The sequence below is a fragment of the Brachycentrus maculatus genome, unplaced genomic scaffold (assembly GCF_059751285.1).
Source record: "Brachycentrus maculatus isolate JH-2025_06_01 unplaced genomic scaffold, ASM5975128v1 h1tg000263l, whole genome shotgun sequence".
Lineage (NCBI taxonomy): Eukaryota > Metazoa > Arthropoda > Insecta > Trichoptera > Brachycentridae > Brachycentrus > Brachycentrus maculatus.
Window position 1 is genome coordinate 1427092 of NW_028281014.1, and position 21131 is coordinate 1448222.

Sequence of the window (21131 nt, forward strand, 5' to 3'; positions counted from 1 at the left end):
CACATTCGTTTGGTAATGCCTTAACAAGGCGAAACAATTGTCACAGTATAATTTTTTATGTATTTTTGTTAATAAAATACAACTTAGTAGACTCAAAAAATCTGTGTTTGATTTAAAATTAATACATAAAAGGTAATTTTGATTATTGGCATTACAGACATTTATACACTTGCCCTTTTTTAGACTTTTTACAGAGCTGTGTGTGAACAAAGTTGGAATGACAAAATCGACCAAAAGCAATGATTTTTGTGCTTTATTTATAAATCACCACTTAAATACAAAGTCTACTTCTATATAGTATTTATGAATGTGAACAATATGACAAGAATATCACAAAACTTATTAGGTAAGGAATACAGTGTGAAAACGCATATTTTTTCTACTAATTATAATATCATTTGAAGGGTGTAGCCTCTATAGTCCGATAATTAAATTGACCAATTAAATCCAGAGGCATGGGGCATTTTGATGTATTCCCTCGTATCTCAAATGGGCCATCTCCAAACAAAACCACTAAAAAATAAAATAATAAAATGATACTTATGAAAATCCCTGAAATATGGAAAAATTATCTTATCTTATATAGTTATAGTAGGTAGGGTATAGTTCCAATATTACCCTAAAAATAAAATCACCTAAGGCAAGAAAATAACAAATATCAATGACAATATTTTTTATTTGACTGTATTCAAACAGGCAAAAAGGAAGTCTGGGCACTGACTGGCTTAAGTGATCACTTTATTCAATGTATAGCGTTCACCATCCGATTATTGAACATTCTTATTGCCTCAATTTATGATGGTTGTATAAATGCAGTATAGTACCAATTGCATTCGATATTATTTGGAACTCCCATCTGTTGAGAACTTTGTGAACTAAATAGCTTTTCCCATCTGATCATAGGTAAAAACCCTTCGAGAAACCTGATATATTGTGATATACCCTTATGTTAAAATATAAACAACGTTCAAAGCAGACAATATGTGTTTTGAAAAATTGCTGATGTTTTCATTAATATTTTAGAAACTCATTTGCCATAGAATTCTAATAAATGCGCCAAACTCTGGTTTTAAATTTTTGTAATATATGTAGGTTTTTTTCATCATTGTAATAAAAATACTACAAATTTTCACAATACCTGATATGCCATCTTTCATGGGAATGTTATTATTTTTAATTTTTAGAACAAGTGGTCTGTCTTCATCGACGGATGTAACTTTCAAATAAGCATTAGATGGTTGGATATCCAATGTAAAAACGCTTCCCAGATACTTAATGCCTGAAATAAAAATGTTTATTATTGTTGCCATAGAACTTACTTGAACTTTGATGTGTTACTTGAGCCCAGTACAAAAAAAATTTAGATCGTGGTATCGATCGAAGTATCGTGACAATAAGTGTCACTTGTCAGGGAAACAATGAATCATGTTGATACGTTCATTATTGTAAACCAAATACAGATTTAATTTTTTTTTGTAATGGGCTCAAGTAACACATCAAAGTTCAAGTAGTAGTAAGTTCTACGGTACTCAGAATAAATAATAATATATCTAAAATAAAAGGTTGAACCAATAATTGGTTACAACATTTTGAGTGTGTCCAAATACTTGTTCACAAAATCTGGATTATCTCCAATTACAGGAGTTATTTTCATATTATTTTTTTGACATCTCATCAAAGATGAAGAAGAATATGGAAGTCTGGGCATTTACGGGGCTTACGACCGTCATAGGCTGGTTTAAGTGATCATTTTACACACGTGTAACAAATAAATTATCTGGTCAAATTATAAGCTTAATAATAAAAATAATTGGTTAAGTTTGATGCCAATATTTAATTGTGAAATTACCGATAATTTTGAGCCTTGTAGACTGGGGTAGTAGTTTGGGTTTGAGGATCTCCATCCGATCCAGATGTATGTTGATTCCAGCATACCCAAACATGATAGTTTGGAGGAAGCCACCCATCCCTGTAAGGAAGTTAACAGCCCCTATTCGCGGCTTCTTGTATTCAGTCCATGTCTGCAACATGTGCATGAAAATGTAAAAAGCCATCAAAGTGCAGCATCATACCGTTAAATAGATATTTATATGAATTGATTTGTGATTCACGTGATATTTATTGTTTATGATATATCGCTCACTCCTTTCAAGAACGTCAGAAATCAAAAAACCTGATTTTTCAGGAGAATGTTTTTAAAGTTTAAAAATATAGCACAATGTATTAAAAATAAATATCAAGCCACTTATTGAACTTTTTACTGTGCAACACACCTTTTTAGGTAAAATCTTTTTTTCTCCATTTGAAAAATATTTAGTATAAAAAAAATAATTAAACAATAAATTTTCTTCAAAATGCAAAAACAACATTTTCTACCCTATAGCGGGTAAATATTAAGTTAAAAATATGCCTCCTTTGCTGGGATATTGTACATTTTCTGGGCATTCCGAAAACATGCAAAACTGAAAATTGACAATTTTTGATTTATGAGTTTCTTGAAAGGAGTGAGCGATATTTCATGTTCTTGTCTATTGTTATTTTACAAATTAGATGAAAATAATAAAAATGTGTAATGAAATAATTTCATCGATAAGTCACATCAGTTGGCATGGTATATGCAATAAAATCCTTAATATATAAAACATAATTTTAAAAATGAAACACAATACATAAAAAATAGAAAAAATAATTATAATATTCATTTAAAATGTATAATTAACTTAAAAAATACCAGACAAGTCTTAAAACCTCCTTATCCTGCAATATCCTGAAGTACACGAAAATTGTGGTATTTCACAAAGTTGACTAAAGTTGAACCATCAAAATCTCTATTTGTTAAATATTTATCTAAATAGTTCACAAACTACATTTATTTTAATAGCCGTAATTATAACAATAGCGTTAAATTTTGTCCACCTCCGTGGTATAATGGTTAGCGTGTTTAGCTAACATGCTGGAGGTCCCGGGTTCGATTCTTGCGGGGTAAGTGAAAATAAATATTAGTGATTTTAAACTCTAATATTTATTTAATATAACCTTGGACTGGTCCCTGAAGCCCAGGAGTGATCACCTTGCCTTCATGTAAGTAACAATCAAGATTACTCTGCGTCAATACAATGTAATGCACTATTGGGTGCGGATAAGGATTAGAAGAAGAATAATAATATGAAATATATCAAAGTGTGTGTGGAGTATATATGACTACGTGTATAGATGTAGAGAAAGCAAGAAGTGTATGTCTGGATAGGCAAATGTAGCATTCCATCCTCTCTGTATCCATTATTATCACGCAGGAAAATGGCATGATGGTAGTAATGATAAATAAATTTTTCTTCAAAAAAATAACTGCCTACTCCGAGACTCGAACCCGGGGACCTTAGAGTTTAAATTCCCCTGCTCTATCTATAGTGTTAAGCAGTCAATAAATTTATCATTCCCTATCGAATATCAGTATGCCTCGAAACTCTTTGACAATCCTCTATGAATCCAATACTTTAAAATTCCCAATTTTCATAGTCAATTTGTCACCTTGAACGGCTCTCTGACATAACCCTGGTGGCTCTTGGTGAACAGCTGGTTAGCTTGTTCCGTGTTCCCTATCCTCAAATGGCCTATGGAGTGCATGCTCCAGGTCATCGCTGGACCACTTTCTCTGGTCACCCTCTCGTAGTAATTCAGATCGTTAGCCTTTGTCGACCTAAAACAATTCATTTATATAAATATACACATGTAAAACTACAATGGCTCTTATGGGTTAAACGTTATAATAGAAAGGTGCATAAGAAAGTCTAATGATTTTTTGGCCACTAATAAAAAGTTCAAATCCAATGCAATTTATCTTTTTTTCCATTCTAAATAGTGTCTCTTGAATAAAAAAAATCCATTGACATCTAGCGTAACATACTCCAATAGATCAATGCAGTGTTCTCATCACAGACTAAGACGCAATAAACTAGAGATGTGACTGATGAGTTACGGCACTTTTTCAGTTATTACCCGATAGGGATGATATACGTTACTTTTTCCCGGTTTATAGTTCTTTCCAGCATGAGTTTTTTTTTACGTTAAATTTTCAAATATATTGTGAACTAAAAATATACAATATGCAACCAAATGTTTACACTGATTGGCGTGTTTTATGTCCAAACTATTGAATCCGAAAACCGAATTAATCAATGAATTATTTTTTAAAAGTCGTTATTTTATTTGATCGCCCAAGTCTACAGTAAACCCCAGACAACCATCAACGCAATTCTGCGTTAAGTTTGCTTCGTTATATTTGCTGCGTTATATTTGCAAATATATTTTGACATAATGTTACATAATGACATAAGCTCCCGAATGTAATAGCAAATATATTACATTCGGGAGCTTATGTCCCAAAAAGGGGCTAGCTAAAGAACTCAAAATTGATAGTAATAATATCTTAATAATAATGACTTACTGATTCATAGCATACTGTAGTGGGAAGCCGAGCAGAATCACATCAGCTTGTTTAATTTTGTTGGGTCGAGTGTATCCGTCAAACTGGGGATGGTAATCCAATTTTGGATCATATGGCAGAACTAAAGCTCCAGCCACTTTAGCCCAAGAACGTGCTCTTTTCTCTTGAGAAAATCCACAAAGACACGTTGCATACCTGGAAAAATATTACAAAATATTTCACTATTTATAAAATATTATTAATTGAAAAATGTTATTTCCAAACAGCTCGGCATCATGTCGAGGTATACTTAGGTTGACCTTCAACAATGAAACTGGCGTGAATATTGAAAAGTCCCAACCGCCTCTCGGATCTGATACAGAAGCATCTAGGCTTCCTGACAGACCTTTCTTGCAAATAAATTTTTTACAAAGTAAATAGCAAAAATTTAAAACAAAATTGTATCCTGATTCTATGAATTTACATTTAATAGCTTTCAATGTCCTTGTCACTGCCAATTTAAATAAACAAAAAGTTCGAAAAACCATCACGAAGTTTCTAGAAGTGCCCCGGTGTAGGCAGTGAAAAGGATTAATAATTAGTTAAATCAGTTAGTCAGCAAGATTCTATGCCAACCCGAAGTTGGCCGGTACACAGATGCCTCCACCCCGACCAGCACAGCAAACAGACACGAAACAGTACCAAGGCATTTGTAGAAAATGTTCAGTCATTGCATTTCCCAATAAACCATTATTCATTGACATTCTACTACGGATCCCTTTTGCAAGTTATAATTTTTCTTGACACAAACCTACCATGATCCTAACAAATGACGGTATTATGAAACTGGTATAGTGGTTCGAATTGCCGATAATTTGTTTTATTAAGTTTCAACGGTGTTAGAATTTTCATTTGAAACTAGTAATTAATAGGGTTACCACAAGGGTGTTATATTAATAAAATTAATTATCTTATGAGTTTTAACATATGATGATATAATAACTAACACTCACTCTCCTAAATAAAGGGCATATCCAGCAACTACATTGGTGAATGCAGAATTTGTAATATTACTGTGATCTTCATCAGGACCCATTACATCTGAAATAAATTTAACCACAAATTTAGTTACAGCAAGAAATAAGAATTATAAATAAATAATAACTATTCTTTTAATATTTTTCTTTTTATTCGCTTATCATAAGATCAAAATACAGTGACTGAGGGCTAAAAATAAAAAACAAACTAGATAATATTGATATGTACATGAAATAGAATAGTTGAACAGTAATATATGTAGTAAATCCCCATATCACGTTGAGATAGGTACCGCGTTATCGGAGGGGAAGTTATAGGCGGGTTAATGTTTTTAAATTGTATTTTAATTTTAAATGACTCATTACACTCATTTCTCCTAATTAAAATGTAAAAATACAGTTTAAAACATTTACCCCTTATAACATTCCCTAAGATACAGGGCTACCTATCTCAATGTTTTATATAGTTTTACTGTATATAGTAGAAAAGTTGTCATTTTGTTGTGTATATTGTATTTAATACAACTCTTATCTCTACACATATTATTAATAATCAATTATATTATTTATTCGTGAAATTATGGTAAAAGCAATTTTTAAATAATACCTACTTACTTTTTATGTCATAATATCCGGAAGAATCGTTGTATTTTGCACGTGATGCCCAAAATTCTGCAATATGCATTATCATGGAACAACCTCCATCCTGCAAAACAAGCCCAATTTTTTGCAAAAATCTTTTTCAATAATGCTACCAAGACATTGTACTTGAATGCACATCGTGCCAATGAAAATTCCTGGTGATATAGTTCAACAATAGTTTAATGCTTTGCCATGCTTAGAATCTCTGCAAGACAATCAGTAACAAAATATTGTCTATAAGAAATAACTTCCGGAAAAATTGTTCAGATAATATTTAAAAAACATTCCAGAGAACACAAGAATTCCCCATACTAATGTGCAGTAGGAGGAGTTGTCAATCAACAGTTTCAGACTAAGCTACATATTATTTAAGCCACACATAAATACAAAAATCCATAAAAAAGAAAAATCTGTAAAAAAGTTTTATATGTACTAACTAACTAACCATCCCACCGCTTCTGAGCGAATACAACGCCACACCACTCTGTCTTTGCAAACATTATTCGCCTCTTCCACGTTCATGTATCTCCTCATACACACCCACTGATAATTTGGACTCCTAATCTGACCGCTTTCAAGTATTTGACATACCTGATCATGCTAAGTTTAAATAAAACCCTTAGTATAACTTAAATGTAATTATTATTATAATAAACTATTTAAATTCACTCAATTTAAATTAATTTTGTCAAACAAAAATATGTATATAAAATATGGTTTTCAACCCTTGCCTTGTTGTGTATATAACATTTCAATGTCTTTGTCTAGCCTCCCACCAATAGATGATGTCGGTAACCATTAAATCTGGTCACTGGTCAAATAAAATGTATGTGAAAATACTATACAGTTGTTATTTTATTAGCGTGCGTCGAAGAGGTACTAGGCAAAAATCTATATTCGCAGTATTTTTACATAATGCAAACGCCATGTTCTCTCCGATTCCGCGGCTTCACATGTTAGCCAATTTTGAAAGTATAAATTTATTTGATTTATTGCTATCCACCTTGAAGTCTGTACTTTCTCAGCATTTCTTCTCCATGTTACAATGGATAAAATTAAAACGTTGTTTTTCACTCTCTCTCGCTGCTCGCTGATAGTGTGTGAAGGAGACGTGTATTTACCAGTCCTTAACTATTTGTTATTTTATTATTATTTTATGTTTAAGACTTTTTGTTTCTCTAGTGTATTCATTAATGTATTTTTTTATTAAATATTGTAAATATGTCTCTCACTCCTTTCAAGAACGTCATAAATCAAAATACTTAATTTTCAAGGAGAAGGTTTTTAAAGTTTAAGAATATAATACAATGTATTAAAAATAAATATCAAGCCACTTACTGAACTTTTTACTGTGTAACAGATCTTTTTAGGTAAAATCTGAAGTTTTTTTCTCCATTTGAAAAATATTTAGTTTTTTGAAAAAAATAATTAAACAATACCTTTTCTTCAAAATGCAAAAACAACACTTTATGCCCTGTAACGGTTAAATATTAAGTTAAAAATACGCCGCTTTTGGTGGGATATAGTACATTTTCTAGACATTCCGAAAACACGCACAACTGAAAATTTACAATTTTTGATTTATGACGTTCTTGAAAGGAGTGAGCGATGTATTATGTTAAAGACATAGCCATTCAATAAATAAATAAATATTAACAAAATAGTTATATCAAACCTTCAACCACTGTTCATCCCCAGTTGTGGCGATATACTGCCTGGCTGCATGTGCTATGCACCCCGTGATGTGATGCTCAAACTCCGCCACTTCGGGACAACATGGCTGAGTCACCTCTCGACCGGTAAATGCACTCTCCCATGGATACCTTCGGACGAATAATACAATGCAGATATGTGGGAATCAATAACAAACCATCACATGACCAAAAATAACATTTCAATGCTTCTTATATAGCGAAAAGATGATATTATTTGGTCTAAAACATTCCTCCCCTAAAAACTATGAACATATTCGGAAGAAAAAAAATTGCCACGGAAATCAACTTCTTCAAACCCTTATCCACACCTCAATGGTGTACAGGGCATTGCATCATATAAACACAGTGTTATCTTGATCGTTAACATATGAAGGAAAGGTGATCAGCCCTCCGCTTCAGGTACGAGTCCAGGGTAATATGGAATAAATATTAGAGTGAAAAAATCACTTATATTTATTTGACCCTCCACTTGGGAATCGAACCCAAGACCTCCAGAACGGTAGCCGAGCGTGCTGACCATTACACAGCGGACATCAACTAAAAAATAAAAATATCTGTATTTATAAACTAATATTAATTTTCAAAATATTTTGACTATGTTCACATCTTTATTCACAAATTCTGAGTTGTACCGCTCAGAGGCAAAATGAATTGACAGCAAAGATAAAGGATTTATTGAAAAGAGAATATGCAGGTCTGGGTATTTGCAGGGTCCATGACCTGTGATTAGCTGATTTAATGGATCACTTTATACACTATTTAACATTCATCATTATACATTCACATGGTTTCAAAGGTGACACAGTATTCGAACACCCTTGAAAAGGTATTTCTTAAATATTGATGGCGGCCAAATACTGAAACCATTTTATGGATTATCATCGTATGTCGTTGGCATTTCTTTGTAATAACCTGATGACTTGGTATAATGGACAACTATTAAAAGTATTCTCCTGCAATACTTAATCAATTTATTCTTCTTCTCCGTCTCATTCCTCATTGCTGAGGATTGTGACCCTTGCAGAAGCAATGACTCTTCTCCAGTTATCCCTTGACTGCGCTGCACGTAGCGCTCCAACCACTGAGGTGCCAGCTGCTGCCTTAATTTGATCGGTCCATCGTGTGGGGGATCTTCCTCTCCCTCTCTTTCCCTCCAGGCTACCGATCACAACTAGTCGTTCCAGGCTATCCTCGTTACCACGCGCAACGTGTCCAAAGAACTGGAGAATCCGTCGGGTACAGACATTGGCCAGAGTCAAGCCATCCAAGCGTAGTTCCTGGCGAATGGACTCATTGGTGACTCATTAATTTATTACTTTATTCTAAATACCTGATTCCTCTATTGAACGTAGCGGCAGCCAAGTCGGCAGCTGCCGGAGCAAGAGCAATTCTGTATCGCAGAAGAATGGATGCTAAATCAGGATGAAGGAGCAATATTGGTGGAAACATCCACAGCTCTGTATCCCAAAAATTATGTCCTAAAAAACAAAAACTATTTCGTTCAAGGAGTAATCAACACACGCGTAAAGACTGCACATTTATATTGTTAATTAAAATCCACACAGCTGTAATTATATTCTAACGCTTATCTGCACCCAATGGTGCATAGGGCTCTGCGTCGTATTGATACAGTGTTATCTTGATAGTTACTCACACGAAGGCAAGATGATCACTCCTGCGCTTCAGGAACCAGTCCAGGGTAATATTAAATAAATAGTGTACGGTGTACAAACCATACAGGTTATACCAATATGCGTCTCCATGGTATGTGAATAATTAAATTGATATCCATATCCGACGGAACATCTATTGGACGTATGAGAGGATTTTTACTATAGATTTTTTATGAATTATATGTACCTTCATAATCTTTTAAATATCCTCCCCTGGATAGTCCTCCGGGACTCAATCCATAGAAAAGTCCCTGTGGTTGATTTGAATGCAAAGATGGTAGTGAACTTAGCAAGTAATACCAAATGGCGTTTACGGTTTTTGCCTGCAACAAAATATGTTTGAAATGTCACAGCAGCATTTAGGTTAAAATTGACAATAATCAATGAAACACAAAAATATACTCACCAAATGAAGGTTTCCACTTATTTCAACACTTCCCAAACTGTTTAATTTTCTCCAATCCCTCTTGTGCTTGAAAAATAGATCGTCATCCTTCTCCTGCAAAACTGTTCACATCTATAACGAAATATCAACAAAAGCTGTGTCAAAATGTTATTCTGAACGTTTTTCTTTATTTCGAAATACACTTTATATTTATTCTGATGTCATATTAATTCTGATTGTGGACAGGAGGAGCATAAAAAAACATAATAAACATTTGTCTAAATAGTATAGAGCAGTGTTCCGCAAACTTTTTCTATTCAAGGTACACCTAACAAATTAAGGAATTTCAGTGGTACATAATTACCATATTATGGTAACATATTATGTTTATGCGAAATGTGAGCCTACTTAACTGAGCACAGGCAATCAAAATTTGGAGCAATTGTGTTATTTTCATAAAACTACGTTTCACTTCTGAGGCATACCAACTATCACCACGGTACACCAGTGTGCCGCGGCACACGCTTTGCGGAACAATGTTATAGAGAACAATTATCAAGTAATTCTAAAATATAAAAATATACTTGTTCAACAAAAACTTTTTAAAAATAACTAGTTTAATAGAAAATGCAATTTTCCGAGTAAAAATAAGTTAAGTTAAAAACATCATATTATTTTTTGACATCTCATCAAAGATGAAGAAGAATATGGAAGTCTGGGCATTTACGGAGCTGACGACCGTCATAGGCTGGTTTAAGTGATCACTTTACACACGTGTAACATTCACCAATTCTACCCATTATTGACAACCACACTACTCAAATTCTTGGAAGTTCTATATATATGAACCAATTTAGAAACCTTGTTCTTGAATCACTAGAACTTTACTAGAGACATCTATTGGTGAGATGTAATATGAAAATAACTGTAATTGGAGATAATCCAGATTTTGTGAACAAGTATTTGGACACACTCAAAATGTTGTAAAAACATCATCCTTCAGATTCCAAAATAACAAAATGCAAATCCATACAATCCCAACAAAATTATAAATATTTAAGAAGTATACATTTCGACAGCCTCTATATAGATAATAGAAATAAAATTAGTAAAAAATAAAGAAATAAAAAAATAAAAATTATATTACATCTTTAATGACTTTCCATATAGTAAATAAATATAGTATTCTGTGTAAGTCCCTCTCCAAGCACAATATCTTAGTCTTTGTTTAGAGAGACACAGCATAGTGATGTAAAGTTAATGAATAAAATTGTAATTAATATAACAACATTTTCATTTTTATCTTATTTATTTCACATCCTTATAGATCAAATTTCAAAAGCAGACATTACCAAAATGGCTATGAATTAGGGAAAAAAAGCGAAGAACTTTGGCGATGAAATAACTAACTAACTAACTAACTAACCATCACACCGCTTCTCCGCAGGGGTAGGCAGAGATAATAGAACGCCACACCACTCTGTCTTTGCAAACATTATTCGCCTCTTCCACGTTCATGCATATCCTCATTCATACCCGCCGATTGTTACAACTCCTAATCTGACGATATAAGCGATGATATAATTTTTTTTTTTAAAACTGTATACACTTTTCAAGAACCGACAATAAAAATACTTTCAACGTGGATGCTATAGTTGGTTTTGAAAGGTAATGACAAAAACTATATTTAGAATCCTTACTGTCCATGATTTCTTTCAATGCCACATCTCTCTTGGTATCGACCGTCATCACGAACGTATGCACTAGTTTTCCTCTTCTCGGTACGACGAGGTGTGTGGGTGCATGGGTCCAGTACGCGCATACTTGGGATAGTTCTTCCTGGTATGTTTTGTCTTCGGAATATTTGGTCTTCCCGCAAGCGGACCACATCACTCTGTTCTGCACTTTGCTCAATACCGGATTCTCAAACGCGATGTCCTCACTATCGGGTCCCGGGAAAAAACTCAGCTCAACGAATCTAGTATGATGGTCTCTCCACAAATCTGAAAAAAAGCGATTTATATATATATATATATATATATATATATATATATATATATATATATATATATATATATATATATATATATATATATATATATATATATATATATATATATATATATATATATATATATATATATATATATATATATATATATATATATATATATATATATATATATATATATATATATATATATATATATATATATATATATATATATATATATATATATATATATATATATATATATATATATATATATATATATATATATATATATATATATATATATATATATATATATATATATATATATATATATATATATATATATATATATATATATATATATATATATATATATATATATATATATATATATATATATATATATATATATATATATATATATATATATATATATATATATATATATATATATATATATATATATATATATATATATATATATATATGTATATATATATATATATATATATATATATATTCAATTACTTTTATCTCAGTATCATCAAAAATGACAGCATGCAGATTAAGACATTTAAAACGTGGCACTGGAAACAAAAATCTAATACAAGACGAAAATTTTAGATATTATCAACAAAAAAATCATTAAAAGCCTTATCCGCACCCCAATGGTGCATAGGGCACTGCATCATATAAACGCAGTGTTATCATGAAGGAAAGGTGATCAGCCCTACGCTTCAGGTACCAGCCCAGGGTGATATTGAATAAACATTAGAGTGAAAAGATCACTAATCTTTATTTGACCCCCTCCCCCCTGGGAATCGAACCCGAGACTTCCAGAACGATGGCCAAGCGTGCTGACCATAACACTATGGAGGCAGACTACTACTTAGATATTAACTTTTTTTAAATATATTCAAGACTTCATGTCAAAAAAACATTTGTAATATTTTTTTTATATTGAAATCTCAACGGATGTAGTTGAAGAAGAATGTGGAAGTCTTGGTATTTGCAGGCCGGATCTGTCACAGGCTGCTTTAAGTGACAACTTTATACACGTGTAGCATTTACCATTCTACCCATGATGCCACCCTACTCAAATTTCGGAAGTATAACATTCAACTTCTTTCACATGCGAGCTCTTGGCACCGTCTATGGTTGAGTTAAATTCTTTAACGATTTTTTTTATTATTCAGGAAGTACTGTACTTTCTTGAAATATGTATAATATTATTTCCCAATTATTTTACGTACTAGGAGACGTTTTGAAAAAATTCTAAATTTATTCTATTAAACTTATATTTTAACCAGTTATTTTATTAAAATTATTTTGACTGTGGGCATATCTTAGGTTTGGATGCAAAATTTCATGGATTCATAATACATCGCTCACTCCTTTCAAGAACGTCATAAATCAAAAAACTTGATTTTTCAGGAGAACGTTTTTAAAGTTTAAAAATAAAATACAATGTATTAAAAATAAATATCAAGCCACTTATTGAACTTTTTACTTTGCAACAGATCTTTTTAGGTAAAACCTGGAGGTTATTTCTCCATTTGAAAAATATTTAGCATATTTAAAAAAATAATTAAACAATACCTTTTCTTCAAAATGCAATAACATCACTTTCTGCCCTGTAGCGGGTAAATATTAAGTTAAAAATATGCCTCTTTTGTTGGGATATAGTACATTTTCTAAGCATTCCGAAAACATGCACAACTGAAAATTGACGATTTTTGATTTATGACGTTCTTGAAAGGAGTAAGCGACATGTGAATATAAATTCCCGTTATATAAATATAAATAACCGTTAAAAAAACTCATATCAATACGAATATATTGTACGTAAAATTTGAAATTGTTTTTTTTTAACGTACTTATAATATAACTAAAAATCCTCATGAATTTTTAAACTATTTTTTTAAATACCTGCCCTCGTCTTCGCTGTAATCGTAATCTGGTTGATGATGGCCCTGGTGTAGTATCTATGAGCGTATATCCTCTGATCAACAGTCGACCAGTCCCTGTCGACGTGCACATGGAAAACTCCAGATTTGGTGTCCAGGGTGTACGCCACTCTTCCTCCGGCCTCGCCCAGGGTCGAGTTCAGCCTGATGTTGTTCCAGGCGGGAATCCTGGCTCGGTGGCTGAGTCCTTTGGCCCCGTTGTACAACCCGTTCATGTAGACTGTGTTGCTGAATACGTCAGTGGCCACGTGACCATTGCCGATCGAGCACATAAATTTGTCGTCCGATGGTAATCTAGGATAAACACGATATTCAATATTTTTTAAAAATAAAATAAAACAAATTTGTTTTTAATCACTTTTTTATTTGTATATTTTTTCTCCAACCGGTTTCAACAAGAACCTTCTCATGTACATGTTTAACCCTGAAGATGACAAGGTTCTTGTCGAAACCGGTTGGTGAAAAAATATACCAATTAAAAAGTACTTAAAAACAAAGTTGTTTTATGTTATAAAGTTTTTAAAATGTGCCACAAAGTATCTGCGAAAAACATTCACGAAAAATATTTAATTTACTTAACATATTGACTGCAGTGTCAGCCACCGGTGGCCGACACAAGGCATTTCAATTGCGTCTCATCGGCCACCAGAAACTGACACTTTTTACCTTATATTGTCGTATAAAGTCAATATAAAGTAAAAAGTGTCAATCTCCGGTGGCCGACGAGACGCTGTTGAAATACCTTGTGTCGGCCACCTTGTATAAGCTAACTAAAGAAATCAGAAAGAAAGTCGATGAAAACAATATAATAATAAACAACGAATTATTGAACATAATTTAATTTACGTCTCAGCACATTACCTGTGAGTTGTGAATGCGTGCGGCGATGGGTTGTCATCCTCTACGGTGATGACTGGGGCGGCCCTTCGGGCGCGAGCAGCCCCGGCGTTTCTGTGCACGACTAGAAGCACGAATGCTAGGATCCCGAGCACTCCCAACGTGCACACCGCACCCCACACGTGCTTGCTGAACGAACGTTTTGCCATATTTACGTATTATACTTAATTTACACACATCAAGTTTCATTCACCTTCAATCCTGGGTAGACAATCTCGTAGGGGTTTAATATTTCATGCAACACTTTCAACTAATTTATTTTTGTTAATATAATAATATTTTTTTTAAATATACACGTGAAAAAACTTGTTGGATCCCATTAGTTCATTTGTTATTTATATGATGGGTGATGATGGATGACTTCCCTATTCATCAAATTTGATAAGTCATTAAAAATATGACTTGAATACAACTTTTTTTTTAAATACATACATTTGTAAATAATGATTGTCAATATTTATTGTGTTCCTTGAAAATGACGTTATAGGGAATGATTTTTTTTTATGGAAGATCCCTAAGTAACGTGGGTTCTTATATCGACGCCTTAGTCCACAACTTACTGATTAGATTTTGAGATCATCACATAGATGAAAAAGAATATTGAAGACTGTAAATACCCGTCACAGGGTGGTTTGGTGATAACTTCACATATGTGTAACATTCACCATAATAACCGTACTATTACATTTTTTCCCATAAACATAAATGTTTGGAGCGATTACGATCGAAACATTACGAATTAATTTTTCAATCATAAAATGTACTACAACTTAAAGTAATAAATAATAAAAACCAGAAAATGTTTTATTTTAAAACAGAAATGTTTCCGAATATGAATAAAACTATATCCCTCGCCATTACTGTAATTAATACGTTTGTACGCCAAGGTATCGATTTATAAATATAAAATAAAAAAAACGTGTTGAAAATGTAAGTAAGGTTGTAAAATTATTTGTAGGGAATTTATCCCATGATTTTTTTTACGAAAAAGAGTTCGTTAATAAAAAAAATTATAACTTGAAACACTTCAATTATTCTACAAAAAAGCCATGAAAAGTAGTACATTAACAATTCCGAACAAAGGCAAAAGGATAGTTGAGTAAAATAAATTACAGTTGTTAAAATAGTGAAAACAACGATAACAAGCGACACTTTTATTAAGTCATTAGTAATACACGTATCGTTAAAGCTGACATTAATCCTACAATCGGGATAAAACTATTAACATTTTTTGAGAAAATGTTTATGTAATTTTATAATACCACATTTCTCGAGACTTTTTCTAAAAGAACGAGCACTGCACAATATATGTATAAAACTACTTCCTTATTTTAAATTTACGTTCAACTAACGCGATGCTCCTCAACTTATGCGTGAGCGTCCTCCAATTAATTCACAGATAGAAATATCTGGGCCAAAATTCTTATGTTTTGTACTAAAACGTCTCATTTTATCACTGCTCAAGGAAATATTGCTCAATAGGGCATGTGAATAGGGTCAAAATAATATTATTCAGCTCATTTTATTATATAATTATAATGAGCTAGTATGATATCTAAAATACTTAATATTTCGTGGTAAATGATTATGAACTTATGTAACTCAATATTTGACACAGTTTACATATAATATGTGTTAAACGCCTTTTTATCGCTGTTTATTACTTGTAATTAACAGTTACAGCAACATATTACAAGGTTATTCATAATACTTTTATTTTTCTCACTATATTTTATATATCACACACTGTATATTATTTCAATTCTACTAAAAGAATAATGCTACTGAAATACCATGAACTATGTACATATAAATATATGCAGGGCTTTTTTTTAAACAACATCCTGGATGCTTCATGTCAAGTTTTTTACTAAAAAATATATATATTTAAATATCATTAAAATCTTCAATACAATACCATATTTTATAATGATTAAAGAAAACACTTCGTTTTTTACCACTTGAGTTTTATTGTAGACTACATGTTTCAGAAGTTAAACTTCCATCATTCAGGTCTGTATAATAACAGTCTGTTATTATACAGACCTGAATGATGGAAGTTTAAATTCTGAAACATGCAGTCTATAATAAAACTCAAGTGGTAAAAAACGAAGTGTTTTCTTTAATCATTGTAACATGTCTTACCACAAAAATTAATGCCGAAACAATAAATAAAATACCATATTTTATCATTTTGACGAATTATTTTTTTTTAATTAAAAGAGAAATATTTGTGTTTTTATTATTTACGAAAATACTTCAATTTCATACTATTTCCGTGAGCCTAAGCGGCTCATTATTAGAAATAGGTATCAAATTGTGATAGAATGGGTTCGAACCTAGAAGCTCTGACCCAAGAGTCCGCGACACTAACCACGGGACCACAACCCGACATAATTATATAAATAAAGATTGTAATTTCGTAAGCGCATTGTTTCGTGTAATTGATTTTGAAGATTAAAAAAATATATATCCGTGAAAAAAGGTGCCAGAACGCCGTCCCACCGCGTTACATGGAAAAAAGCCCTGCATATAAGTATGTATAAAAAGTCTTTAAGAGTCGAATGAGCTTTTACTAAGGTGCATAAAAAAATTAAATATCAATAACGACATACAGCATACCGATACGATAGAATTAAGTTTTACAAAAGGTGTTAATGAATTTATTTAAAAAGTTATAATTTTATAAAAACGTGTATCACTCAATACTATATTTAAATACTCGTATTGTACTGGTTTTGTTTACGGTTTTCACAACTTCACACACTGCACAAACGACAATTTAGTATACTGTCAAATAGTTGTAGATCGTGCTTCTTATGTCCTCTCGACCACTTACGTTTGTATCTTACTCTTGATTAGTTCCTCGGGGTTAAGTGATGACATTGAAAGATGAATCACATCTTGAGACGAGTTCATTACGACCATTAAACGGCAGACTTTTTTCTAAAGTAGGTATTCTAAATATTGTGAGAAATATAAAAAATGTAAAAAAAAAAAAATTACGCCGGAAAAATTAAGGTTTGAAGTATTACAAATAATTTGAATTTATGTATCCTTACAATACTTCTTCTTCTTCGTGAGCCCTCTGACCTCCACTGCTTTTTCACTCCTCTTTTTTCGCCCTTTTTTCCATTTCCTCCGGTTGGTTGCTGTTTGTAGCCAGTTTTTACCCCCTACAGCGACCGATGTCGTCAGACCATCTCTTTTGGGGTCTTCCGACACCTCTTTTGTTCTCCCGAGGTGTCCATCGTAAAATTCTTGGGTCCATCTTGTAGGGTCCTGTCTTTAACAATACTTACATATCATTATTTCTTTATTTTTCTGGTCGCTGTTAATATTTTAAGGCATCAAAAATAGAATCTCAAAAAAATGTGATCTAATTAAATATTTATTTTTATATCTGTAATGATTGTATCATCTTAAAGATAAAATAAGGAAAATTAATCGAAAGACTTCTACGTTTTTTATCATTAACATAATAGGGAAATATATCATTAATAGTAATAAAAGGTAATAAAATTATAATGCTATATATATATATATATATATATATATATATATATATATATATATATATATATATATATATATATATATATATATATATATATATATATATATATATATATATATATATATATATATACCTTTTAAGAGAAGAATATCAATTAAAACTGTAAGAGGGTATTTTCTATCAAAAATATAAAAGTGTAAAGATTTAGAAAGTAAATACATTGAATTTTTTGTATCTTGATTAAGATTAGAGGTTTATATAGATTAAAGGATTAATTTACATAAATATAGATTAAAGGTTAAAGGTTAATTAAAGAACTAGATCAGCTCCTTTGGGAGATGATTTTATAAAATGGCGCATACCAAATCGTCTTTTAAAAAATATTATTATTGGACTTGATCCTTTTTACAACTACAGCGATGTTTTAAAATTGTAACCAACAACTTATTTTTTGTATAAAAAAATCTTCATCACTTTTTCCTGATACATTCAACTTTCTAGTTAATCATTTTATACGGCGATATGAAAGGTCGTAGACCTCTCCGTATCGTGTATTTACAGTAATTACTATTTATTTATATTTAAAGTACTTATAAAATACTTAACCTTAGCTGGGTAGACGCTCAACTGCGAATCTGGCGTAGGTGGTTCGATTTACGCAAATTACAAAATAATTTAAGAAAGATTTATTCACCTATTCGTACTGAATGATGCAAGGACGCTGTGATAACTTATTCGTTCTAGCAAAAGCTATAAACTTATAGTCGAAACACGTCGGCTAAGAATGCCGAACCCTCTTCTAGTAGAACGGAGGGTCTGTTGACAACAGTCAACAGTCCGGCTTCTCCCGAGGAGTTTACGTGGTTTCCTCCCAGCAATGAGCAAATGCCGAGAAGTTCCTTATTGGCCCACACTAGATTATCCCTCCTGTTCCCAAAACATATTGAAATAAAATATTTTTTGTAGTTAGAAGAAACAAAAATTCACTTAATGATCCACTTATAAACCTTAAACATAATAAGCAAGGCATATAAAAAATTAAACTCCCATGTAAAAAAAAAACACATCGGCTAGCTGGAAAAGGTCGTTAATCTTATAGTCCAATAATTTATATGGAACTGTCCCAACTCTTCATATTTTCAGGATTTTTCAGTAGCCCCTCTTGAACGCCCTTCAGGCCCCGCTTCATCTAATTTGGCACCCTAGTACTAACAACGACTTCGGTAGCGTAGGGAATTTTCATAGATACACATATACGTTTTAACGTTTTTGTGTTTACACAATAATGTTTAAGGTGGTATTGATCAAAGAGAAAACGTAAAGCGAGCGTACTGCACATGCACATTTTATATACATTTTATTTTTATTAACCCTTAAATGCATACCGTTGCAACTCTGCAACAACAATTTCACATCAGTTGAAACATCCTTAGTCGCAAAGAATTGTTATAATTCACACTGTTTTATATTCATCATACACCTCGGAGTTATAATAGAATTAAGTCAGCCTTTTATAACTGTCAGTACTTTCTTGACATTTTTAAATATGTATTAATATGTTATTTATTGATTCGGCATTAACTTTGTGACATGAAATAATGATTTTTTTTTTAATTAATCGCTTGGATATACCACTTAATGGGTTTTATTTATATATAAACGACTAGTTTCGAAAACTTACAGACTTTAGTTGACTCTCATACACTTAAATTATTACACTCTGTTACAAATAAAGGTCAAGTCATGAATAATTTAGAAAATTTAGAAATACATTTTTAAAAAAATTATTCAGATAAAACGTTAATTAATAATATACTGTTTCAAAATACGTCACCATTATTATGTATTCCTTTTACAAAAAATCTTGTTCCTTAACCCCCCCCCCCCTTATTTATTAATCTAAATTTATCCCTAAATATTTTTTGTTCATTGGTTTTAATTTTTACCAGAAGATGAAAACATCTGCAAGTTTTCGAAACTAATCGTTTACATAACTATAACTCATTAAGTGGTATATTCAAGTGTTTAATTTAAAAAAGTAAACTAATATGTTTAATACATTCCCCCGTTGGCACCGTTTAAAATAACATTTCTTTTCATTTATGAATTTATGATTTTATGCCAATTTGGCAGGTGTTTTATTTTTTCAACTGGAATGTTAAGATTCCTTTTTACATTGATTATCAAACAATAACTTTTTTTAGATATGGGTATATTGTATTGTATTGTTAACCTATTGTAGATTTCATGCAACTATAAATTAATGATAAATTTACATATACTTATTATATGTATTCTCGTCTCGTTGGTTACAATGCAACATCTCATTTTTAGTTTGACCGTTACTCACTAGATGTCGCTAGCAGATTCAGACACTAATCATCGTTATTTAATTTTTTTTCTTTATCCAACTTTTTTGTTAATTTTTTTAAACACGTGACTATATATATATATATATATATATATATATATATATATATATATATATATATATATATATATATATATATATATATATATATATATATATATATATATATATATATATATATATATATATATATATATATATATATATATATATATATATATATATATATATATATATATATATATATATATATATATATATATATATATATATATATATATATATATATATATATATATATATATATATATATATATATATATATATTTTTTTTTTTTTTTTTTTTAATAAAGACTAGTTCGTTTGTTTACATTTTGTAAAGTTCACTCCTCACTCATAATACATCGCTCACTCCTTTCAAGAACGTCAAAAATAAAAATAAATGATTTTTCAGGAGAACGTTTTTAAAGTTTAAAAATATAATACAATGTATTAAAAATAAATATCA

At 31.2% G+C, this 21131-nt stretch overlaps 1 protein-coding gene across 11 annotated transcripts; it reads right to left on the bottom strand.

The window, feature by feature from the left end:
- Positions 1-235: 235 nt before the first annotated feature.
- Positions 236-17595, bottom strand: LOC148305723 (protein-glucosylgalactosylhydroxylysine glucosidase-like). Of its 11 annotated transcripts, none has more exons than XM_088266237.1 (15): positions 17351-17595; positions 14700-14936; positions 13801-14132; positions 11576-11878; positions 9897-9997; positions 9678-9813; positions 9148-9295; positions 7778-7925; positions 6076-6166; positions 5437-5524; positions 4445-4639; positions 3529-3697; positions 1850-2021; positions 1139-1279; positions 236-513 (listed from the first exon to the last, which is right to left on the bottom strand). In XM_088266237.1, the coding sequence occupies exons 2-15, from the start codon at positions 14882-14884 to the stop codon at positions 395-397; spliced, it is 2328 nt and encodes a 775-aa protein (XP_088122363.1). In that variant the 5' UTR covers positions 14885-14936; positions 17351-17595; the 3' UTR covers positions 236-394. The 11 variants fall into 11 exon arrangements, with proteins under 11 accessions (XP_088122363.1, XP_088122358.1, XP_088122364.1 ...); XM_088266232.1 differs by having other exon boundaries at positions 14700-15100; positions 17482-17586; XM_088266238.1 differs by having other exon boundaries at positions 17358-17577.
- Positions 17596-21131: the final 3536 nt, after the last annotated feature.